Genomic DNA, 26,202 nt, shown 5'->3' on the forward strand with positions numbered 1-26,202 from the left:
AGGAATTGGTGGATAATATCTCTGCGACGGAAAAGACTGATAAGAGCGCTTTTTCCGTCCCACTTTAGCAACCGTGTTCAACTTTAAGTGTGTGAAGTCATCGATTCCATCCCTCGGGACTAAAAGCTGCATCAACTTCGATTCTTCGTTCTGAGTTTTATACTTCATCCAAATCGAATCACTTTTCTCTAAAATATTGTCTTTTGGAACAACACCGAAAATGTTCATTTTTGCACCCAGATTTGACATCGGCATTCTTGAATTGCCTGCTGCATCAACACCGCCATTTTCAGAACCAACTGCAAAAAAAAGATGCAGAGATCTTTGACTGGACTACATAAATCGAAAATAAAATAATTGTGTATTTTCACTAATTGCTTAGATTAATTAATGCTCAACAAAAAACTTACGTCCACAAATATGACTTGTCAGGAGGCCGAAATATACCAAAGTTTTAGAAATTGATTCCCAAAGAAGGTTCATGTCTGCGATCGAAGAACCTGCAGCCGCCTCACACACATAAACAATAACTCCGCCGTGTTTATATAGAAAATATAGTGCTCTGCTACCGTGGACTCTTGTGCACAAATTCACCCCTACTGATCTTTTATTATGAATTCAGATATATATTAAGAGTATATATCCTAAAATTCTTGAACGTTTTACAGTCAATTACATTTCTCGAATCCTATGAAGTGCCACGTTTAGGTCTATGATTTGGGTGGATTTAGGTTTTTCCCCAGCAGCATTTTATACATGCTCGCTATAAAGTCACAAAAATTTTTGATCAACTTGATCATGTCATTATTAATTATTTTAATCTGGAAATTGGCCAGTTTTATGTGCACATAGTCTGTATAAATATATAGGACCCTAACGTTATATTTTTTTTTGTGCCAACCACCCCCCCCTAAATATTGCGTAATCGAAGATTGGGGGTTTGCACATTTTGCCCTATCCGTCCGTCTGTTTTTCTGAAAAATTTTTAAACCTTGTCCACATCTTTTAAATGGGTGGGGCTATGACTTTTATATTTCACCTGTGCATTAATTGCATTTTTGCATTTATTGTGAAAATTAAATAAGACCTTTCTTTGGGCATATATTTCAAATACCTCTTGACCTTGTCCATGGAGTTTGACTCACTTTGACCTTAGCCATGACTTTTGACCGCTTGAAAGCTATGGATTTCATTCATGTTGGTTATTTCATTGTGACAAAACTTTTCAATGGGTTTAAATAAATTTTACCTTTTGACCTTGACATTAGAGTTGCCTCTTTTTTTTAAACAAAAAAGAAAAATCATAATAACGTTGTCAATTATTGTGTACTTTTTAAACAGGACGTCCTGTTAAACTTTCATATTTCACAAGTGTATTCTTTGTGACACGACCTTTCTTAATCGCATACCAACGATTTTGACCTGTCAACCTTGACCATGAAGTTTGACCTTTACATTTGAGAAACTTCAACCTTCGCTATACAGTGTTTCACAAACACGTCTTGTTTTTTTAAATAAATATAATTTAATCTTTTTTACAGTACATTATAGATTCAAAATTCAGTATTGAAATCAAGAACAATTTAAACACAAACAAATCTATAACTTTGAGCGACACTTACGCATGTGACAACCGTACATTCACTATCAAACATATTATTGATATTTAACAGCGTATAATATATATGGAAAAATCTTTAAAATCTTTATTTCAAGAAAGTTAAGTCATGATTATATACTCCAGTATTAATGTTAAGCCATCTCCAATATCTTTTCATAGGTAATGAACAGAGCTTTGATACCCCCCCCCTTTTCCCATTCAAAAGTCATGGCCAAGTCAGTTTTTGCAGTAGTCAAATTGCAATCAGTTTTGTCACAGGTAAACTTTTTACAGGTAATATTACTGTCATTTAATACAATTTTTTGCCAAAGCTTTTTGTGTTTCCGGGGTAGTGCATATGTTTATAGCCACAATGGGGTAAAAAAATCTGATTTTTCACCAATTTTAAGCTATTTACAACCAAATAAATTGTATTTTATTTTTATATATAATCCTTTTATGTCAACCGAAGATTTTGAAATTTTGCACTGTCTCTCCGTTTGTCTGTCTAAATGTTCGTCCACAAAAATTTTAACCTTGCCTAAAACTGTTGATTGGATGGATTTGGGTTATAAATTCACATGTGCATGTATTTCTCCTGACCAGACCTTTAATTTATTCATTGGATAAAACGTACATGTATTCAATTTCACCTCTTCTTGGTGTTTCACTTACTTTTGCCAAAAAGCGTTAAACTTTGGACTAACGATCGTTAACAGTTGGTGCAAAGACTTTAATACTTCACTTGTGTATTCAGTGTGATACAATCTTTCCTTGGGAATAAAAATTGTTGAAGTTTTTCAAGTCATGACCCCATGCACCTGTATGGGGCCAAAAAAGATAGAAATCACATTTTTACAAGGGAAATAGACATAGAGGAAATAAGCAGAACTATAGTAATTTTGTGAGCTTTGTGGCCTATCTAGACCTTTGGTTGCTTATTCTGATTGGAAAATATTTCTTTCAATAATACTCTACAAAAATATTTATGATACTCACCATGGCAGTTCCTGGAATGGGAAGGGGGGGGGGGGGGGTAGGCACGAGGTAGGATCCATATCACAAGAAAAAACATAAGGCCCATGGTCCGAACAAAATCACTTTTCACCAGTGGCGGATTACAGGGGGGGGGACGTTTGCAATCAGTATTTTTATTATAAAATTGTCAAATTAAACGTAAATCACAGTTTCGTCTAGAAAATGTAAATATGTCTACTTGGTACACCTCATTTTTACCCTACAAATTCTCTAGAACCCAGACCCCAGACCCCTTGCCTACTTTTGGCGCCCCTCTGACTTCAATTCCTGGCTCCGCGCCTGCTCACTGAAAATATTGGCTAATTAAGAAAAAAAGCACTAATCGATTAAGTATATCGAAAAGTTTTCAGGAGAGGTGCAAACTTGAATTTTACAATACATGAGAATATTTCCATATCAATACAACTAATAATTTTGCTGTTCTTGAACAGAAGAGTTTTAAAGATTTGTTTGCATACTGATATACTCTATGTCTTCGTAAAAATCTTTCCCTATATGTCATGAACAAACTTGAATCTACATTACTTGAGAATGCTTCCATATTAATATGACTAATCTTAGCTTTGCTATCCTTCAGAAAAAAAATATGCTAAAAACATTTTCCCACTAAAAAATTAATTCTCCATTGTGGTTCCAACCTACCATAGTGGGTGATCATCATTTGAAAAAAAAAATTAAATCTACACCATGTAAAGATGGCTTCCTTGAATTTTGAACTTTTTCGGCTGTGAAGTTTATGAGAAGATTTTTAAAAGATGCCACCAAAAAATATTCATCATTTCTAAATGATCTTCCCTTGAAAGTGAAGAGGGAGTGACTCGATCTTCATTTAAATAAACTTGAATTCCTTCCACCCAAGGATGCTTTGTGGTTACTTTGGTTGGAAAAAATGGCCTAATGATCTGTAGAAGAAGTCGAAAATGTGAAAAATTTACAGACAGACGGACAGAAAGACGGACTGCATACAAAATATGATAATAAAAGCTCACTCACTGGAGCTTTTAGCTCAGATGAGCTAAAATAATGTTATTAATGGTATTATATATCATTTTAAAACAAAACAAGTGTCCAAACAAAATACCGGTGCGTACTGTCTTGATTTACAAACCGAAGTGCATCCATTTACGAAGAATGAAAAAAAGACCCACGACCCACAGTGCTAGCCTGATTCATCATGACTCAGAGTTCAATGTGAGGATACTCCCATCAAAATTGACCAATAATAGTGGCTGGTATATTTTCTATATATCACTGGACAATGATTTGATCAATTTTGAATTTCTGTAGGCTAAAGATGTTTTTATAATTACATGTATGAAATAGGCAAAGAAAACTATCCTCACGATCTACAAAAAAAAAAAACAAAAAAAAAACGAATATGTGAACAGGGCATAAAACACAGACTCCCGGAAATAGTGAAATCATATGCATATGCTTATGAGGAGGAACATTTTTTCCTGTAGGTTTTAAAAGTTTTGAGTCGAATCATTTTAATCAGTCGGACAGAAGAGGGGAAACAAACAATTTTTAAATATGACCTATGAAGGGAACCATATTGACTGCAACATCAACTTTTTTGTCAGTAGCCTGGTTGGATTTGAAAATTGTTTATTGAAGATGCTCTTCAGTATCAAATGAGGTGGAAGACATGAATATCACACCTGGGTGGTTGTAAAATAATACATAAAAGAAGGAAAGTTTGATGAAGAAGAAACTGAGTTACGAGTAGTTCTTTTGTTTGTCAAACAGTAAAGAGTGTTAGTTGGTCCTTGTTGTCTACAGCAAAATATATATTTAAAAACAAATGTGGCAGATTCCGATGTCGATAATTTAGCGTTTACTGGAATAAATATGAACAGAAGTAACTATTTTTAATTCATAAAACGTCAGGCACGTGTTTTCAGTGGTAGGTCATCTAGCTAGATATGTTATATGCAAGCGCTATGACAAACATATAGTGATCAAACATTTCAGTCTGTCCATCTGGCTCAAAACTTGAATACAATGCTGCCTGGAATCATCAAAACTTTACCCGATGATGCACCTTGGGTAGGAAATGGGTTTAAAAGTAGGTCATTCTGAACGTTCATCAGGAAGATACAACCAAATATGACAAACATATTTCAGACATATAACTTGAATAACTTCCAAATATTTTGGTCTGCAATCATCCAAGTTAAAAAGATTGTATCTTTAGTAGAAGATTGCACTTTGACCTTAAAAAAAAATTAATTATATTGTGATAAAAAAAGAGAGAATGTTTAAATTGTTCATTTATGTACGTTGAAATGCCCCTCGGGGCCCTTGATTGGTAAATAAAATATTTTGTATCTTGTATATCAACAATAGATGTTTGTAAAACACTTAAGCCCCTCCCCCCAAAATAATTGGAATTTGTCTAACTCCAAGGGGCATAACTCTGTCCAAAATGGCGCAATTGTACACATAACAAAAATTGACTGACCTATATATTCTTATGATAAATATGCATGAATACCAAATTTCATTTCAATATGTGAAACCTCTGCAAAGAAAATGAACGGAAACTACAAATAATTGGAATTTTTCAGAGTTCAAGGGGCATAACTCTGTCAAAAATGCCGCGACTGTACCCAAAACAGAATTTGACCTAGATATTCTTATGATAAATCTGTACACCAAATTTTCATTTCATTATGTGCAACCTCTGCAAAGAAAATGAACGGAAACTGATGGTGCACCAAAATGGCTCAAATGGGCTAAAATTTTACAATTATATATCAGCAATAAAATATGCCCTAAACACCCTCCTTCATAAAAAAATAACGAAATAAAATTTCCAACTACATGTATATTTTTATTTTTAAATAAGCTAACTGTAAGCTGACAAAATGATGTGATTAATTAATTAAAATACAGCAAAACACTGCTAGAACACAAATCTTTGTGTGCTTTCGGAACTCTTCTGATAGAATGCAATACATATCAAATGTATACCAGTATATAATTATAAGTGAAATGACTTTAAAATACTAAACCTGAATGAAAAAAAAAGCAAATCAATATAAACCACCCAATTAATCAATATGTGTTCAAATTAGATTAAACAAGGCATTAATGCAATGATCTTTAAAATTTGAAAACTTTTTTTACATGGAATAATATACTTTAACGTTCCAACTGAATACTATGCCTTCTTATATTCCCTTCTATATGAATCCAGTAGTCTTATCATTTTTCCTGTATGTATTGAGATATCTAGATCAACATATTAAACTTTATCTCTTGGGTAGCATACTAAATGCTTCTACTTTAATATAATTGTCTACCTGCATGATTAAAAAAAATTGGGGGAGTTCAAAATGTAGAAAAACAACATATATACAACATGTATGCTGGCATTAAAATACACAAAGAAAAAGATCTGTTAATGTAAATGCAAAAATATATACAAATAAAAAAAAAATCAAGATTATCAAATCAATTTATATGAGATATAAGTAATTTATTCACCCTTCTTTTGTAGGCTCATTCACATGTGTAAAGTTTATAAAGCTAATCTGGTTAATTTACATGTTAAAAATTTGACACATTTACATGTATATATGAATTTCTCTAATGCACATTTCAACTTTTCAATAAGATTCTCATAAAATTTTTAAGAGGTACATAAAAATAATTTACCACATATGCTTATCCTATCTACAACATGCACTGTTCTAATTCAAAGTATATACACAAGCAATTACAGAAATTATTTGATACATTATAAAATTCAAATTCTCAATACTTCATTTCCCATCCTTAGTTAAACACAGTGGCTATGTTCAGCATCACAATCACAAACGATTCACAAATCCCTGCATTCCCCATACATTGAAATATTCTGTGCGATTCCTACCAATTTTTCACAATGTAAAATACAATTGTTACCTTACTGATTCTGACCGTTTTAAATGTTTTTTTTATCTATGATAAATTGAGCAATATGTATTTTCAAATTCTTCCAAACAATCAAATTTTAATGTACTTTGTCATCCCTGTGACAAATGGTGAGACAAAGAATAATTAGGTGTAAAGGAGGACCAATACCTTCAGTGGCTAAATATTTAATGAATGTTGAAACATTAGAAAGCAAATACAAAATCTCCTTATAAAAAAACATATAGCTAAGTTAATCCTGGATATAAAATTTAAATCACACCCACTACCAAAATGTATTTTTTTCACCAAACACCCTCCTTCACAGTTTACATGTAAATGCATACCAAATGCTTATTTTACAGTTAAAATTCTGGCATTTATTTTAACTCTAAATCAAAATACAATTTATGGTCTCAATGACATCTTTTCTCAGATTCTAGAATTTTACCCTTTTTTCACTCTCCTCAATAAAAAAAGAAAAAAATTCCACTTTAACTATAATATGGAAACAAATCAAAGTTGATCTTTTAAAATTGCTTGAACATTCCTTCATAACCTAGCAAACAATAAAGTTCATTTCGTCCAATTTCACTCAAACTTAATAAATAATACATGGCATATTTTCAACAAAGCATAATAATTCTTTTTAAATATGTGAATATAATTTCCCTTCAAATCATGTGAATAAAATTTCAAAACAATTCCAAAGCAAAGCAGATTTCAAATACAATAAAATTCTCAAGTGATGCACATCTTTAGTTTTAGATTCAAAAGACACAGTCTTCAGATGGCTTGAATCCTCTATGAAAATACCCAATTTCCTCTTTTACAAATTGCAGGTTTCTCCATGATAATGTTACTATTTTCATTGTTTTGACTTTTAAAGACTATTTTTAATGCACAAATGTTAACAGCATCTGAGTTTTAGAGTGCACAAAAGATGTTGAACAAAATTATGATGACAACATCCAAGATAAAAATAATCCATATTCCTCTGCCTATCCTTTCTCCCTATAACAAACTTTGACAGTGTTTAATCTTCATCTTCATCGCTCTCTTCTTCAGCTTGCTCCAACCAAGTCAGCCACTGGTTCACCTACAAATACATCGCTTTACTCAATATCTAAACATCATAGAAGGAACATTTATAAAGCAGGTGCTTCCTACAATAAAATGCAGATAAATCCCTGTTATCAGTGAAAATAAGTCAATATTTATTTAAAATGCCCTCTCCAGAATTGTTCACTCATATGGAGACACCACCAATTGCCCATGGAGCGATGCAAATGTTGCCCTATTCTCGGCACTTATGGCCATTGAGCAGTAAGGGATCTTTATGTGCCAGCACCCACTGTGACATGGTAACTCGGTTTATACGGTCTCATCTAGGGCTGTGTATTGGGCCAAAAACTTCGATACGATACGATACAATATTTTTTAAAGCGATATGCGATATATTGGATTCTAAAACAAGTCAATCAGAAAAGGCTTCTAAATCATTTTAATGCATGAATTTCATAACAATTGAGTGTTTTATTACCCATTTTAGAGTTCTTGTGTCATTGTCATTACAAATAACACTTCAAAATAAAACTTTTAATGACAGTAAAAGTTTAATGACAGTTCATGTTCAAATAAAAATCTCTTTGTACTTTGTAATAATTATAAAAACTGTGTTATTTCCTTTCAAATTATATAATTATTGAACAGTTTTAATTCAAAAAAGTGAATTATAATCTTTGTTGATTAAAATTCCCATCTTATTAACAGAATTAGAAGAAAAACTGTCTGTCCGATACGTATTGGAAGTTATTTTTCGATACAATATTATTATTGAATATCGATACATATCGATATTTGATACAGCCCTAGTCTCATCTGAAGGACCGGTATCCACATCCAATAGTTGGATTCGAACCCACAATGTAAGGATCAACTCCTTACTTCACAACTCTAGAGTAGATGCTCATAGTCTATCCACTGTGAAACAATCTACAGTATCCTATCATTAAACTGGGTCCATGGAATATTTGTCATTGTAACAATAGAACATTCTACCTACCTGGAACAAAGCCTTCCCTTTCCCTGGATACTGGTCATTAACTTCCTCTTTCCATTTCAGAAATGCTTCCTCTTCAACAACTTCCATGTCATATAAATTCATGAAGAAACGTAACAGCATACCTGTTTAATAAAAGTTTACATAAACTAAACATGGACAATGATACAAACTTATGATTCAATTTTTTCACTCTTAATTGCAATTTTCAGAATGGTCTATAATAACTGTGGATAACCTTAATACCAATCTTAAATCATTTTCTACTTAATATTTTCAACATTTTGGGTAAAAAATATATATGTGTAAGTAATGAATTACTTCAAAATAAAGTAGCCAATGTATTAATATGGTGATTTATGGTATGTTCAGATACATGTACATGTATATTCTTCATTTCACTGCATATTGATAATTATTTGGCTTACCTTTTGGGAATTCATGAGAGTAACAAAAGACTTGAGCTGCATACAGAGCAGCAATTTGCAGATCAACATGTTCATGTAGAAACATCTGCAAAACTCCCTAAAATAGATAAAATATTTCAATTGTACATGTGTATTGAATTTTCTCAGGTGGCAAAAATGTTACACAAAAGTCAAAATCTTTTAAACATTAAACACAAATATTCAACATTTCTTAAATCTTGATCCTATTACCTTCATTTTCTCCAAATTCTGTTTTTCTTTGTCTATCAGTGTTTTTTCTGGGGCCACTGTAGCGTCTACATCATCCCCAAGAGTGGAATCTTGAGTTACATATTTCATCAAACTGTAACATTCAACATAATATTACGCTTCATATGCTTAATTAGAATTCACAGTATCGTTAAAATCAGTGCATGCACAACACTTTATATAGGTTGACCACCTTGCATGATGAGCTTTTATCCAGTTATACCTTGTAGTAAGAATATTCAGAAATCCTGAAGAGTATTGTAGATCAGTGTTGACATGTTCCTTGATCCACTTGAATAAAGCCGTGGCACTGGGTTCTGTCTGCATCTCTTTCCACAGCTCGGACTGGACGCGCAGGAGGGGAAACAAGAAACTCAGCCCCCGGTCCTCCAAGATTTCCATCATACGCTCCTTTCTTTGATCAATTTCTGAACAAATTCATATCATTCAGTTAAATACGAATTAAAAAGTTTATACTGTATCACATTAAAAATTTATATACATTTATACATAAGAGTTTTGAATAATTTAAAAATATAATTTCTTACATGGAATTTGATGGAAATGCCACACACTCATATTCAATTCAAAAGTTGATTGTTTGCATGATAAATTACCTGGCAACATTTTCAGTAAGTCCAGTTTACTCTCATTGAACAGGTTGGTGAGCCAGTCTTTGCCCTTGATTTTGTGCATCTGTTGCAGTGAGATCAGGAATAAGGGATAGTAAGCTCCATTCTCCAGAGGCTCTGCCAGCTCATTCAAGGTCACGACCTGACCTGTGATACTCATGGCAGCAAAGGTAGAGACATAAGACCGTATCAAGGGGAATTCAGCCTCCATTTCTCCCATCTGTTCAAATACTGACTGAAGTGCCTGTAAATAGATGAAAAAGACTAGAAAAATGTGATCTTTGACATTTTAATTCAAACGACCTTGACCTTTTAAGCGTTCTTCACATTTTCCTTTAATTTTCTGCTTCAGTTAAACATGAAAACGTTTTAACGACATTATTTTAAATCACTATCTGGCATGTAAAATTTGGGTCCTATAATTGTCTGTTTAAACATTGAATAAATGGCAGATGACAGGCATAATTTTAGATAAATCTTCCTTGTTTTCTTTAACAAATGATACACACTTAATCGTCCTGAGCAACATCTTTAAAACAAAACATCTTGGACCTACCTCCATGGTTTGGTCTGAGGTGATGAGATTGTCAGCTTTCATTGCCGAGATCAACGTCATCATTTTCTCCCTGTCATCGTCTGTCTTCTCCACAGTCATCTTCATCATCTTCGTCAACAACTCTGGTATGTATCTACAATCACAAAACATCTTTCAGCTCTGTGTATAAAACTGAAAACATCAAAATACATGTATGTAATTTTTCATTCATTCTGTTTAGTTACACAGTAAACTGCTCTTTATTTGGGATGTGTAAATGAATAGTAAAAAGACACATTTTTTTTTAAAATTTCATTTAAATCAAAGGTCACGGTGACCTTGAAATAGGTCGCGACACACCTTCTACCTAAGATGCATAAACTGACTTACTTTTTGGGAAATGAGCATTCTGTTTAGTTACACAGTAAACTGCTCTGACTTACTTTTTGGGAGCATACATGTCCTTGAAAGCTGTCAATGCTTCATTGGTTTCGCCGTTTTCTAAGAAGTCGGTCAGTAAATTCTCCTGCAATGGAAAGCAAATACATGTATATCATCAACCAAGTCTCCTGACTTAACAATTTTTAAACCAGAAGATGATATAAATGTTAATGTTTACATCAAGAATTAAATTTCAGCAAAAGATACAGATATAAACTGAAATATACCACAATCTTCTGTGCTTCATCTTTGCTGGGTGTAAATCTTTTGTTTGATTTGGGCTTCTCTTTACTCTCCACCTGCTTAATGGTTATCTGAGGCTGCAAAACACAAAATTATAATCATAACAGATTGACATCTAAAAATCATATCGCTAAATAAAGCATACTCTAATGCAATTGTTTTGTATAACTCATTTTGATTGGATAATGCACTGATGTCTGAAGCTGTAAAACAAGCATTAACAAGAGAGAAATCTTTTCATTGTGACATCATAATAGAGTGACACAAAAACACAATGCCCCGTGACGTATTTCATGTTACAAAACTCAACAAAATAAGACGTTAACAACAAACAAAATGCATAGATTGCATTAGAATGGAAATAACTATCTTCTAATTTGGTATTTGCAACCATTAATGCTGATTTAACAGTTGCAAAATGAGTTTTACTGGCTCAGCTTATGCGTCGCTGGTAAAACTCAGTTTGCGATCGTTAAATCAGCATTAACGGTCACAAATACCAAATTAGAAAATAGTTATTCCCTAAATCTAAGGAATTTACATTACCTGTTTGTTGAGTAGAGGCTTTGGTGGGTCTGGAGCCGCTGTCATTCTCATAGAACCTGCAGTTGGTGCTGTGGGGTGTGTCGACCTTGGCAAATTACTTGGCGTGTTTGGCTTAAAAACGTTAAAATTTTTGGCTGGTCTCAGACTGATTTCTTCATTAGGAGGAACTATGACAACAGCTGTTCCATTCATTGCCCCTGGGGGAGCAGTCTGTGATTGCTGCTGTTGGGCTAATTTGACAAACCTTGGTGGCAGATCTCTTGGTGCATTATCTAAAACAGCAACTCTAATTAGACAAAGACACAATCTGTATTATACTTCATTTCTTTTGATGACAAAAAGGTCTGACAAGTGCACTAGAATCAAATACAAAGAATGCAAAAATCGGGTATATGTCTACTTTTCTGTCTTTATAATGGTACTTTTAGCTTGTTTTACCAACACAAGAACTTGAATCAACTTTAATTTTCCCTGTTGAATACCTATCTTTTTATCAAAGATTTTGAATCCCCAGACTTACTGTGAGTTGGCTGAAACTGTTGCTGATTCTGTGGGGAGTGGCGCCCCATGGTGGGGCTTCCCCCATTCTGTCTCCTCTGCATCCCTGTGTCCCTTTGTTGATTATTGAATTTATTGAATCCCTGCCCCTGTTGCGGCATCATTCTCTGTTTACCTCCCATGTAACCCGGCATGTCATTTATCACACCTGGTCCTGTACCTATTGAACCTGAAATCAAATCAACAGGAATTCAGATCCATCCACAAGTCTAACCATTCTGACACTAAAACAAAATATAAATTAGAAACTGGGAAACTTCTTTTTATATCCATAACCATGACCTTTTAACCTTTATATTTATATTTAAAACTAAATTCATTCCAGCCTTATTTCCATAATTTCTTCAATATATTTTCCAGTCAACTAAACTGGCCATGTGCCTATGCATGTAAACCATTCATAAATAGTAAGTTAAAATCTTAATTTTCTGATTCCTACCCATCATCATGCCTGGACCTGACATTCCAAATAAGTCTCCCATGTTTCCCTGCTGTCCAGACATCCAGCCCTGCATATTCCCGTTCATCTGCCTCCCTCCATACATCCGATTCTGTTGTGGCATCGGATAATATTCTCCCTCCTCCTTTTTATTGAAAAAAGAAAGGACCTTCATTGATCTTATTCACAATGCATTTCTTAAAATATTTACATACATATGCATCATGCCATGTATATAGCAAAATAAAAATTTATAACAAAATAATAAGTCTGTTTTTCATCTAACATATATCTTCAATAATTTAAAATTTATATGAAACTGTTCTTACATCAGCGGTATATATCTTCAATAATTTAAAATTTATATGAAACTGTTCTTACATCAGCGGCTTCTTTTCTTATTTCTGTAATTGTCCTAGGTCCATTTTCTCTGTTGATATGGCGCGGTTTCCACTGAAATGGTCGATAAGTTAAATTGACTATTTTTTAATTTTACCCCCATTGTCTTTACAAAGACATCACTATAAAGCATAATGACCATCAACAACTATTACAGTTTCTTACATTATTGTTTCTGAGTTCTTGTACATCCTGAAGCATGAAGCGAATTCTGGAAGGCAGTTCTTCTCTATTAGCGAATGACCTCATTCGTGCAAAATATTGATCCATCCAGGACTAAAAGCAAGAATCAGTCAAAAAATCAATGTCTAAATGTATCAAATAAAACATCTTGAACATTTGCTGTAATTTTTTTGCATTTCAATTATTTAAACCACAGTAATATAAAATTGTGTTATTATAATATTGTAACGGGGTGGGGGGCAGGCGGACGGACGGAACCTCCTCCGTACTCTTACTGGGACCGCCATCTCCCTCACTCTATCTATAGGGGCTGTCTTAACTTTCGTGGCAAGGCTTGCGTTACACAGCTCAACCCGAGCTCAGGAGGAATAATATGGCGCAGTGGTTCAAAACTCAATACTCTTTAATCGTTTTCCACAACACACTAAATTATCTCCCTTTAATCAATGAACTCAGATAAAACACCACTGCCCAAAACCTAAACCTCCTTTTATTAACCCGCGCTCTCTAAGTTACACTAAATTTATAAATACACGAAATCTCTCAGCTTTTCTTCTCTATTTGTCAAGCTCGTTACAACCTAGACCTACGGAAGTCACTAAAATTCTTAAATTATCATTACTCAGTTCTTATACTCTTATATCCCACAATTTCCATCTTGTTGGAAAATCACACTTTGATAAAACCTTGTAAATCTCTGTACTTGAAATGAGACAAAATACAGTTTTACAATTTATTACAAGAATGATCTCTTAAATGAACAATCAACAAACAAATTCTAAGCTCTGTCTCAGTCTGTCTGTGTCACCTATTAGTCCTGACTTACCTAAAATCAACCTCAATACAACTCACAAAACTCCTAATTCTCAAAACTTCCTCCCAGACCTCCTGGATGAAAGTAAAAACCAATAACTAAAACACTTAATCCCTTAAACCTAATTAATTCCTAACAAATTTGAAATACCAGTAATTCCTGCAAATTTCCTAAGTCTGAATTTCAGTTAAAAACAGGAACAAAATTTAGAAATACACTAGCTTCCGTAGCTAATTGTATAAATTACCTAAACAATTCCAAGTGATTCTAAAATTTAACAACAATTTACCAAAAATTCAAACAACCAGCAAATTTTAACCAAGTCCAATTCTCAGCTAAAATTCACTAAAACCTGACCAAAACTTCCTATAAAATTCCACAAATATTCCAAAAGTTCCTAAAAATCCTTAAAATAACCCTGGCTCTTCTTAAAATAAAACTAAAAAGTCATTATTAAATCTAATTTAAAAACGCCCAACCCATACTAACTCCTTACCCTAAAACACGACTTCTCTAAATGAATCAACCTAGCAGAAGAGCAGAAATTCCTTGAATCTCTCTCTTTTATACAATAATATGACGTAATTGTTGGAAACTGTTGGACATGTTGGAAAACGTTGGAGAATCTCTCGTGACATTTCCCGTAAACAGCAAAGTCTATAGAAAAATCTAATAACTACATACAAGACAACTTCTCTGAATGAAAGTAATCTCCAAATACCTTCTTAGATTAAAACAAGTAAATTAATCTCCATTTAAATCAACAAATAACACAATTAACTCCAAAAATCCTAAAACTATCGTAACTTTTACGATCGGGCTCCACCTCCACAATTTACGACCGCCAAGTTCGTAAACAAATCTACCAGTCTATAAACTGCCGATAATTAACTGAAAACTAGTGAAACTTCAAGAAAACATGATTTCATCCATAAATCTATGGTTTATCTTCTACAGAAGACCAATTAAAGTCCCTGAAACATGAAGTTAGCTAAAATAATACCACAACTTTACTACTGCTATGATCAGCTGATTTCTACGTAACTCAAAACGTGCACAAACTATTTCAACTCACGTAAATCACTTAAACTTGTCAATAATCACCTATCAATTACATGCAAACCATAAATTAACACATATTCCTGCAATGTCAAGTATCTATAACACATATACAAATTCATCTTAACTCTCCTACAATGTCAACAATAATCAGGTTCAATAACTCTGTATAAAACTAATCTATCAAATCTCTGGACCGTTACAATATTTTCGTTACCATACAAAAAAGAAAAATAAATCGCTTGTGTATTCTTTGGGGAAAAGAGAGAACAGCTGTGAAAAGGCACTTGCTTATAGTTGATTTAGATTTCTTTTTAAAGTTAAGTTTATAATTTTTTACCTTGGCCTTGTTGGTGTCAAGACGTCGTCCGACGGTGCGCATTAGGTAACACAGACACTCGAGGTCTTCAGCCATGTCTTCCATAGCGATGTTCTTCTTCTTCTCCAGAAGCTGTTTAATGCATTTATGTAGAATACCTTCATGAAGCATTTCCAGTTTCCCAAGTTCTCCTGTAATGTATCCAAAATAAAACAATGAAATTCTGTCTGTCTTGAGAGGGTTTTTGAAAATGTCAGCAATATATCTTAGTAAAAAATAGAAAAGGAAAAAAACATTCATGACATACCAATGAATTTGATATTGCCAAGCATTTTCTGCTTGGCAATATGATATTGTTCTGCTTCATCTGGTGTAAGGGGGCTGTCTCGGCGATCAAAAACTGTAAAATTAAAAGAAGTAAAAAATTTAAATATGCTTATACTTGTTATTAAGAAGATCGAAATTCTTCATGATGGTAGAAAAATTTTTTAAATAATAAAATATTGCTCTTAAACATTAGTGTACATTAAAGTTCTGGAAATTGCATAAATATATTTAAGAAAAAAGATCAACTTTTATCAATCATAAGAATTCAACCCTCATACAAACACAGCAAAATCTTTTTAAACTAAAATTATCTGGATAGATCTGTACCCTCAGTGGCCTTGGATCTGTTCTCAAATTCATCCTGGCACTTGTTTAAAAGAAGTCGTCTGAAGGTCTGGAAAATATGAAAAAAAAACATGAAAGAAATTAAATTCAACCAGATGTTATGTTGCTAAAACAGTACAACATACATGAACATGATGAAAGAAATGTTCAATGGTTCAACTTACAGTGATGTTAGATGAGGTTTGTTCAAAGTTTGGTGCGTCTTCACATAGTTGATGGCATAACTGTGCGTACATAGAACTATACTTGGGTTCATCAAGGGCTTTTTCAAAAATCTTCAAACAAAAAAGCATTCAGGAATAAAGCTTAAGATAATTCATTATGATAAAGAGTTATAGTATACAAGCTTGTCTTCTTTTTTTTCATGTTCCAATATCTTCTTCAACTTACCAATAAAATAATTCCTCTAAGGATAACTTGGGATTCAATTCCTACATTGAGAAGTTCTAAACTGAGTTTGTCAAATTTTTCCGGTGTAAGTTTATTAAGTATTCTGAAAAGAGAAAATGCATTGTCCACTTTTAAAGTATAAAACCTATGGATGGAATAAATTAATTAACTTTAAATTTCATGCCAATAAACAGGGCTCTCACACCACTTTTTGGGACTGGGGTCGGGGCCGTTCAAATTGGGAAAATTATCGTCATTTTGGGAAAAGTTGGATAACACAAATTCATAAAAAAAAAATCCTCAAATTTTGCTTTTCTAGCATTTTCTCATCAATGCTAACTCTGGTTTGAATAAACAGTTAAACAGAACAAACATGGGTACGTAGGCTATTTATGAAAGTACATTAGCTTTGTCATTACTATCTTTGAGTGTTGATATTGCGGTTATATGTCTTACTGCGTGACAGTCGCTAGTCACATAGTCCCGAAATTCCTCGATCACATGGGCAACTTTGCTTACCAATACAGCGCGAGACTGAACATGCCGAAGCGCGGGTATGTTTCTAGGTGCAGCTTACTAATGTTTAAATGAAATGTCTATTTTTGAAACCAAAATGCTGGTTTTTGTCGAAACTACATAACAAGATACTCTGCACTCATAGTTGTATACATTTTTGTAAAAACAATAACCTGGTTCCCCGAACCAGTTTACGAATGCATTTGGCGCGAACTAATAAAATAGTAGTACAGTTTCACTTTTATTTGCAAATGTGTTTTGTTTGGGTTTTTTTTTGCGATTAGGTTTGATGGACTTTTATTTTTTAATTAATATTTTACTCTGGATGGAAATTGGGAAATTTACACTTTTCTTTTGGGAAAAAAGGTACCTTTTTTGCATTGGGAACGGGGCCATTGAACGGCCCCAATTTTAGAGAATCGAGAGCCCTGATAAATTAGGTCACAGTAACATGAAATGGAAATTCTCTGCTCAAAAAACTTTGAAATCTTCAAAACCTCTTTGTAGAGTAACTAAATACAAACCCCCTGACTCGTCGAAAGGTAAAATCTGTGCGTTCATCGTGACCAGGACCATCTCTCCTAAGTGTGCTGGGAGGAACCCATCGTGAAGCTGAAAGTGCCGGAGCACCGGAGCCAGAAAATTGGGGTGGTTTTTCGTCCCTGGATAAGAAGACATTCATTAGCTGATTTATTTCCCCATTTTTACCTATGTCTTATTCCTAGAGCAATATGAATTAAATTTTCATCAGATGAGAAATCCATCAATACATGTATATATTTATTTTAGAAGCAGTCTTATAATAATATCTTGTAATTATGTATTCTAAAATAGTACCTTTCAATTGCCAAGACTGAGGAATCAAGATTCATAATGAGAAATATTTGCAGCCTTTGACTCAGGTGTCAACAATTTTTTTTGGCAGTCTTAAGCCCATACATACCTTCCTCCGGTGTGTGGAGAAGCACCACCCACTTTTGTCTGTCCGTCCAGAATGTTGCTGGTTTTCTAACAGTACTTGGTCCAACACAAATAGGACAAAAATATATAGAAAAAAGAGGGGATGCCTCTTTTCACCACTCTATCTACAATCCAATCAAACCACACACTGAATATTAAATATCTACATATTATATACAACATGTACATAGTAATGTAAAGAAATGAGAATGGAAAATATGTTCACATCAAAGTATTTGTTACCAACATCACATGTACAGCCAGATATGCCAAATAATAGTCTGTAGCATTACTTGACAACGTAGCAATTAACTGGCACCTTATAATTTTTCCCAGTTTAAAGATTTGATCTATTCCAGTAAAGTATTAAAGAGATACAGTTCAACTTCGTTATCTTGAACATGTTGAAATGGAATGAACCATGTAAAACTTCGACTATCTGCATAAAGGATGAGATACTGTAAATTGGCAAATAATCACGATTGTTTTAATTTCGCTATGTTCGCAATTCATCATTTTTCCGCGAAAATAAACCCATCGTGAAAGCTATCATTAGCTATTAAAACGTTTAATTGATTGTGAGAAATTTTCTTATAGCGTGAAATTAAAACCATCGCGATTGGAACTTTTTTGAGAAATCGTGAAATTCTAACACCGTGGAATTAAAACGACTTACAGTATTAAGAGTAAAATATAATTATAAATGAAAGCTAACTTCAATGTATCAAAATATTGATGTCAAGACATATCTATAGAAGTTAAACTCTAAACATAAATTTTCCCCACAAAACCTAAATCTTGTTTCTGCAGATTAATAATGTATTTAAGGAATAACTGTCTTATTTTTCGATTTCATGATGTGATCAATCGATTATTGGCTTGATCATCGTCATGAAATTGAAAAATCTGACAGTTATTCCTTCTATTTACATGTTATTGACTCCGCCAATCCACATGCTCCAAGCCCTACTTCTGTCTAGCTATTTGTCCCGCCCTGCACGTGATTTTTTTAACCACGCCTATTGATGAACCAATAATTTGATGGGGAAATAAAGTACATTTACAATTTGTAATTTTATCTTGGACAAAGACATTGGAAATGTAAATATAGCAAAATAAAAATATGTTTTTGTTTTTTCATGTCACATCTATAGAATGATGATTTGAGGCAATAGAAACTTCTATAGATCTGAAAGTTATGTGGGTGTTTATACTAGGGTCAAGCATTTTTTACATGTTTTTGTCATGAATCATTTTTTTTTTTTAAATTTAACCTACATTTTTATTGTATTGTTCATGTCACATCTTACATTTAAAAAAAAAGCTTGACGTATTACTATGTTATTATAAATGTCCATTGTCAGTTCGTCCAATCATTTAAAAATTTAAGGGGGATGTCCGGCCACCTTTAGTGAAGTGAGAACAAAATGTAAACATTTCTTCAAATGGCTAAAATACATTATATTTTGATCAAATTTTAAGTCCTTATGATAAAGATACAATAAATATGCATAACTGAATGCATGTTGTGTATATATAATCTATACTTTTGCAGAAAAATGCTTTTGATATGCTCTTTAGAACTGCGCAGCTACAGAATTCAGCAGAGCCTTAAAAAATCCAAAAAAATATGCAAACTGTGCATTAATGTTCTCTCTACAACCATTTGTTGAGAAAATGTCTAAATTTTGCACTTTTAAATGATAATTTCAAGTTCAAAACAAGGCACCGTTGTCTTCAAAAAGAGTGCAAAGAACCATGAAAGTAGTTCATGGATAGCAGCACGTGGTCTATTTTTAGCACAGAATTTTGTTTTCCAGACCTCTTCTTAATATGGAGGGACATAACTATCTTTAAATGCATGTAGAAGAGAATTACAGTTGCAAAATATTTCAAATAATATGAACACTTTTAAAAGAGGAAAGATGTTATAGTGTTGCTTGAAGTAATTTATTTAGTATTATTATCGAACAGTTGTTAAATAGTGTACGTATTGATATAAAAAAAAATCTTAAAGTCTTTGATTCCAGGTAAGGAAAAATAAGCACCATCAAAGTTAAAAATTAAGAGTTTGTAAGTTTGCCATAGATAACTTACTAGTATATCATCTATCAAAATTTTAATTATCACCTATGAAACACAAAAGAAATAAGACACATACAATCGATATGAATGACATTGTTTTAATACCTACTAGTACGAGGGGTGATCAAAAAGTTCGAACTATCTCTATATCTACAAAACCACAATTCAGATTAGAAACATAGCCAAACACAAGTTCTATAAATAGCATATGCTGATGTTTTGTTCCTTGTTTGTGATGTCACAGTCTGAAAATGACGTCATGCAGGTACTTGTGACGAAAATTCTATTTGCCCATATTGTCAAAATTAAAATTTTACAAAGAAAAAAATCAACATAATTAGATATTTTATACCATCTTTAAAATGACGTATGGTGGTCCTCTAAACTCAGGGAAAAATTATTGGGTCCGTATTTACAGGTGAGAAAGAAATTCCTTAAAATTCAAACATAATTGTTGACGGAAGAAAAAGAAAAAAATATCATTTAATGGGATGTAAAAAAAAAAAAAAAAAAAAGAGTCGGGCCATTTGGACCAGGCAGTAGATCGGGAGAGAGGGCAACCAAATATTTTATAACAAGTGGTCTTATAAGGCTAGTACATATTCCATCACGTACTTAGTAATGCAAAATTTTTTAATCTTTTGCACTATTTTGAAAAACAAACATAGGATTTTCGGGGGGGGGGGGGGGGCTCTCACTTTTTTTGCGATGATAGACATAGCATATGCAATGGACCTTTCTTTGCAAACATTGTACTCGCTTCTAAATTTCAAAGAAACAACTTAATATATTTATATCAAGCTTCGTATGTTCAATGAGCGAGAGCTTACAACGTTGTCAACATAATGAGACATGATGCGTTTTTATGTCCAAACATTACTCCATACAATGTGTTGGTCATTGCAAACAATCTAGCTATTTATGTGAGGTGCCTGAAGGAAATCCTATAACTGCCTATTTTTTCTATCTAACTTCTAAACAAAATATACATATGTACCAATTTTCGAATGTAAGACATGTAATTACAATTTGTTTTTCATGCACCGCATATTGTTTAACATTTTCAAATTAAATGCTAAGCATCCTCCTTGCAGTGCCCCATTTGAAAATAACTTCTATCGCCACAGAAAAAAGACCCGCCGTAAACACATATGTTTAGGACATTTATATCTTTTTTTCTTGAGTTTTAAAGAAACCAACAAATTATCAAGACTTGTTCCATGAAAAATTAAATATAATCATGGTAATAAACGGATCTATCCACAGCAGATATATGCACATGCCAACCACGTGCTCAGTGGAATAATTTTATCGAGGAAACTCGAACTGTAAACAGAACAGTTTTTCCCGATTTGCTGGAGTGGGGTTAAAATCGCGTTTTTTCATTAATCAGATGATGCGATGCAACAAATAAAAGTAGTGAGTAATATAACCTATTGATTATTAATTAGTAATTTCTTGTCTTGATGTTATTATGGTCGCATTTATTATAAAATCAATGTTATTCGAACTCTGTGTGACAGAGGAATGGCGGACGAAATAAACACATTGCCTCAGGAAGACACCCATATGAAAAATCAAATTTTCAAGAATTATGGATAATGACAAGAAAAAAGCGAAACAAATGGTTGTAGCCATATTATCAATGAATCAAACTTACATCATTTTCAAGGCATTTATCATCTCGTAAATGCTGTAGCTGCGCAGTTCTAACATGATTAATTTCCTCCTAATTAAAACAAAATAAACTTAATTGTTTACTAATTTTGGTCTCTAACAGTAGGTAATTAATGCATTAGCACTTTGAGTAACTTTGGGCTAGTTTAGTGGAGTATTAAGCGCATTCTTGGTATTTCTTATTTTACACCAGACTAGATCCAATATGGCTTGTACATCCCCCTTAAGTTGATAAACCTCTAGGTCCTCCCTTGAAAAAAGAATGCTTGACTTCACTGTTCACATTGTAAATGTTTGTAATGCTTAAAGTATTTCTGGTATGAAACATTTCAAAAATAAAATATGAATGTTGACTTTCAACATGTTCAATACTTCAAAAATACTAATAAACTTTGTAATAAAAAACATGATAAAGATATCAGTCTGCTGCTACTGTTTTCTCTTAGTGTAGGCACATCCATTGCTTAAATATAAACAAGTTAACGTCCGGAATATAAGACATTGCACTATGATGTCATGCATTATGTAAATGGACTTTTTTCTTTGTTTGTGGATTCCTTTGTTTAGATAATCAACATCTTTTAACTTAAACTGTGTTCCACCGTTTTACCCACTTAACATTTGAAACTTGTATTCAATAAAAAGCCACACAAAAGTGTAGAAATTCGTTGTTTTTTTAAAAGTATGTTTTCTACAAACGATCACGACATTAGGCACCAAGGATCTCGTGCGTCTCCCCACGTTTTTCACGCTTGGAACACATACTCCTTGAAATAAGTGGATAAAAACTGACAATTTTACAAAATAATTCAAATAAGCAAAGTTCATATAAAAATACTTACACTCTTTTGTCACTTTCTTCCTGTAATGGTATGTTTATTTGCGAACTGCCTAACTTCTTAAAATATTCAAGTCGAAGGAAAAACATGCGGGGGAATTGTGGGTAATGTATGAGTAATGTGCATATTTTTTCAAACCCTGAATTTATTTTTTAAAAATTATATGCAATCTTAAACGTTCATTAGATGAAAAAAATCAGTCAGAAATCACTGTTTTAATAAATATTTGACACTAAAACAAATAAATGATTTATTTTTCATTATACCAAGGAAGAGAACTCATACATGCCTCAAAGAGAGACAACTCGTTCGATGAATTGAAACATTATCATACGCTTATGCATTCTTGTTTATATCATGTAAAAAAAAAATTTGTGTTATTTGTATTCATATACCCCAGTTGGGTCTTTGTCTTAAACAAAAACTTGAAACTTTTATGATTTTGTTCATACGTCTGATAGAGATAAAAAAGTTTTTTTTATTATCTCATGAATTAAAGGATAAAATAATAATAATATAATTTGTCTTTTAACAATAAATTTCAAACAAAAATGTGTAGCAATTGCTTTAAATCTAATTATATTTAATAAATATTACTGATGAAAAAAATATTAAAGGACAAATGTTAAACTTATACCCAGAAGCAGAAAAAAAATTAAACAATCACAACCTGACTTGCAAATTCCTGCCCTAAGTAATGCCAAATCTCTTTAGTTTGGGGACATGATAATTATATTCACAAGGAGAACAAAATTTTGAAAGAAATCATGTGCTTTCACTATATAATCACTGATAATGGAACCAGCTAACACTAGAACCCATGACCCAAAAGATTAATACATGTATAAAGTTCAGAACTTTAGAAAAGAGTCATCATTGTTCATCAATTGCACCTATCTGCTAATTATACAGGTGGAGAGGAAACTTATTTAAACAAAATGTGTTTGTGATTACCACTTATACCCCATATGACAGATTATAGTTAAAGTTGGAAGTTTCTCGAATGCGATCGAGTCAATATCCAAGGTCAAGATGAAAAATAATTGTTGGTATCTTGTTACAAGGAATATACCAGTCAATGCTGAAATATAAAAGCCCTTACCTACGTACTAACAGTTGAAAAGTTGTGGACAAGATTAAAGTTTTGAAAAAGTGGGTCAAAATCTAAGGTCAAGGTCAAAGTCAAATATTTTAAAACCCATGGCAAGTACTTGTTACAGTGAATACACATGCAAAATATGAAAGCCCTAGCACACACTGTTCAAAACTTATGACCATGCAAACTCAAAGTTCAGAATTTTTTTGCAAAAGTGGGCCAAATGTCGAGATCGAGAAGTCAAATTTGTTGGTACCCAAAAGTAAGGTCTTGTCAAAAGGAACACACCTGTGAAATATAAAAGTCATGCGTAGCCCCACCCACACAAAAGTTATGGCCAAGGTTAAAGTTTTTGCAGACAAACAGATTTACAGACAGATGGACAGACGAACAGGGCAAAAATTATATACCATAGATCTTTGATTTAGGGGGGCATAAAAAAAATTATGCATCTTTACTCTACATGTATTACTAGCAAACAAATGGACCACTGTTTTAACTTTAAGATGAGAAGATCCCAAATACTATACCGACTTTGGCAGTCAGTCAAGATAAGTCTGGTAATGAAACCAATTAAATGGTCTGTGATATCTATAATTCTTCACATCTTGTATATCATTTCACTTCAATGATAGACAGTTTTAATGGGGTCTAATAGTCACATGCATCATCAACACATGCAATCAAAATGGATCTGAAAATTGTCTATGGGAGAATAGTTATCGATGTAATGAAAAAAATTTCATAATTTAAAAAAAATTAAATTCATTGATTGCAATGACACCAGCACATCACAAAATTTTAACATACATGCATGTATTGTAGTCATGTACATTCATAAGTTTTCAAGCATTTTTTGTGTCTTGTACAAAATACTGTCAAAATAAATACAAAAGAATGTACACAATAGGTCTAACAGCCAATACAGCAATCACATGAAAGTATTTAATTTAACTACTTTATAATAATTTTAAGTTGATTTTATTGTCTATTTAATTGTTCTTTATCATTAATTTTCTTTAACAACAGATGTCTCACATCGGGAATTCCAAGGACCTTTTGCATCTTCAGATTATTGAGTAACAATAGTTGTACAAGACTGCAAACAGCTGACGTCGACCAATAAAACGTAATACACTGAAAATAAAACAGAAATGTAAATATTAAATGGTTTATTCTAATGATATTTGTTGCATACTATTGGTTTCTTTTTTGTATATACACACATATACTATGCCAAATGTTTCTTACCAATTATGCTTAATTATTAGACAAGAGAAGAAAATAATAGAAAATATAGTTTACAGTAAACCCAAATTAACAAGAGCTATTTCCTGTTGGCTGCCATATTAACGGGCTCATATTCCTTCAGTATAGTCCAACATTATGTAGGAAAGCTAACATTAGCCTCTGATTTAGAAATGCTAACACACATTGTCAAATGAGTTTTGATCTGCTCCCTCTTAAATGATTTGATGGACGTTTTTGTCAATAAACTCTTAAAGTCTCAATGTATCGGCAAAATATTCCATAAATCTCATTAAAGAAACATCTTGATTTTGTAGGATACATACTGAAAACTAGACTGTTCCAAGGAACCCATGTGTCATCTGCTTCTATCTTTTTCAAAGACATAACTAAATCTATGAGTGGTCAGCTATTTAAAAATGCTACTAGCATTCAAAGTCTTTACACCAATTGTCACTCTACATGAACCGTTGTAATACTGATCCTGATGTATTTTCAAATTTTTTGTGTGGTAAGGCCATGCAAAGTTAATTCCTTGGTTCTCAGGCTTTTTTTTTTCATGAAATATGATGAGGGAGGGAGGCATATTTTTTTTTACTTTTTATTGCCCCCAAAACATGATGAGGCAGCTTTTTACATTGTACAAAACCTCAAACAAGAGGCCCAGGGGCCACAACGCTCACCTGAGCACATTAGCTAGGAAAAAGCACATTAATCAGATCAGAACTGAAAAGTTTACTGAGGGGAGGGGGGGGGGGTCGGGAGGGGGCTTGAATTGTAATACTACTTGAGAATGCCTCCATATCAATACTGCATATAACGTCTTGAGAAAAAGATTTTTATAGCTTTTTTAAAACATTTTGCTTGTGTATATTATTTTGTAATAATTTGAATTTGACTCCCCATTGCTTCACTCCCTACCCTAAAGGGTACTCAAGATTTGAACAAATTTAAATATCCAATGCATGCGGATGCTTACATGTCAATAGGACTAAACATAGCCTTTCTGTTATTGGGATTTTCCCTTTATTTTCCTATGTAAAACTTTGATTCACCATTGAGACCCTTCTTTACCCTTGAAGGTTATGATTTGAACAAATTTAATTCTACACTATCTGAAGATGCTTCCATATTTATAATAATAATAATAATAATAATACTTTATTTAGAGAAGGTAACCCGATTAGTGCGAACACTAGTCTTCCTCAGGGCCTTCTTTAAAAACACATATACATATATACAATAAATAAAATTACAATTATGAGACAATAAAT

The 26,202-nt window shown here is 32.8% G+C and overlaps 2 protein-coding genes across 2 annotated transcripts in view; both read right to left on the reverse strand.

Moving 5' to 3' along the window:
* The window catches only part of LOC134261538 (tyrosine-protein phosphatase non-receptor type 5-like), a 34,437-nt gene extending 33,900 nt beyond the window's left edge, over positions 1-537 (reverse strand). The window contains exons 1-2 of the mRNA XM_062743964.1: positions 411-537; positions 1-299 (exon numbers count right to left, since the gene is read on the reverse strand). The exon at positions 1-299 is cut by the window's left edge and continues 21 nt beyond it. Coding sequence (XP_062599948.1) covers positions 1-299; positions 411-483 — 372 coding nt within the window. The 5' untranslated portion in view covers positions 484-537. The remainder of the gene's footprint in view (positions 300-410) is intronic.
* Positions 538-5,453: 4,916 nt separating this feature from the next.
* LOC134261532 (eukaryotic translation initiation factor 4 gamma 2-like) overlaps positions 5,454-26,202 on the reverse strand; it is a 30,441-nt gene continuing 9,692 nt past the window's right edge. The window contains exons 7-29 of the mRNA XM_062743958.1: positions 24,705-24,817; positions 21,231-21,246; positions 17,967-18,031; positions 17,548-17,685; positions 16,508-16,610; positions 16,282-16,392; positions 16,100-16,166; positions 15,753-15,845; positions 15,467-15,636; positions 13,236-13,346; positions 13,053-13,124; positions 12,672-12,816; positions 12,195-12,401; positions 11,675-11,946; positions 11,113-11,205; positions 10,888-10,970; positions 10,466-10,598; positions 9,895-10,153; positions 9,501-9,705; positions 9,260-9,371; positions 9,029-9,125; positions 8,604-8,725; positions 5,454-7,637 (exon numbers count right to left, since the gene is read on the reverse strand). Coding sequence (XP_062599942.1) covers positions 7,575-7,637; positions 8,604-8,725; positions 9,029-9,125; positions 9,260-9,371; positions 9,501-9,705; positions 9,895-10,153; positions 10,466-10,598; positions 10,888-10,970; positions 11,113-11,205; positions 11,675-11,946; positions 12,195-12,401; positions 12,672-12,816; positions 13,053-13,124; positions 13,236-13,346; positions 15,467-15,636; positions 15,753-15,845; positions 16,100-16,166; positions 16,282-16,392; positions 16,508-16,610; positions 17,548-17,685; positions 17,967-18,031; positions 21,231-21,246; positions 24,705-24,817 — 2,850 coding nt within the window. The 3' untranslated portion in view covers positions 5,454-7,574. The remainder of the gene's footprint in view (positions 7,638-8,603; positions 8,726-9,028; positions 9,126-9,259; positions 9,372-9,500; positions 9,706-9,894; positions 10,154-10,465; positions 10,599-10,887; positions 10,971-11,112; positions 11,206-11,674; positions 11,947-12,194; positions 12,402-12,671; positions 12,817-13,052; positions 13,125-13,235; positions 13,347-15,466; positions 15,637-15,752; positions 15,846-16,099; positions 16,167-16,281; positions 16,393-16,507; positions 16,611-17,547; positions 17,686-17,966; positions 18,032-21,230; positions 21,247-24,704; positions 24,818-26,202) is intronic.

The sequence above is a fragment of the Saccostrea cucullata genome, unplaced genomic scaffold (genome assembly GCF_032062105.1).
Source record: "Saccostrea cucullata isolate Sc308-1 unplaced genomic scaffold, CSIRO_AGI_Scuc_v1 ctg407, whole genome shotgun sequence".
Classification (NCBI taxonomy): Eukaryota; Metazoa; Mollusca; class Bivalvia; order Ostreida; family Ostreidae; genus Saccostrea; species Saccostrea cuccullata.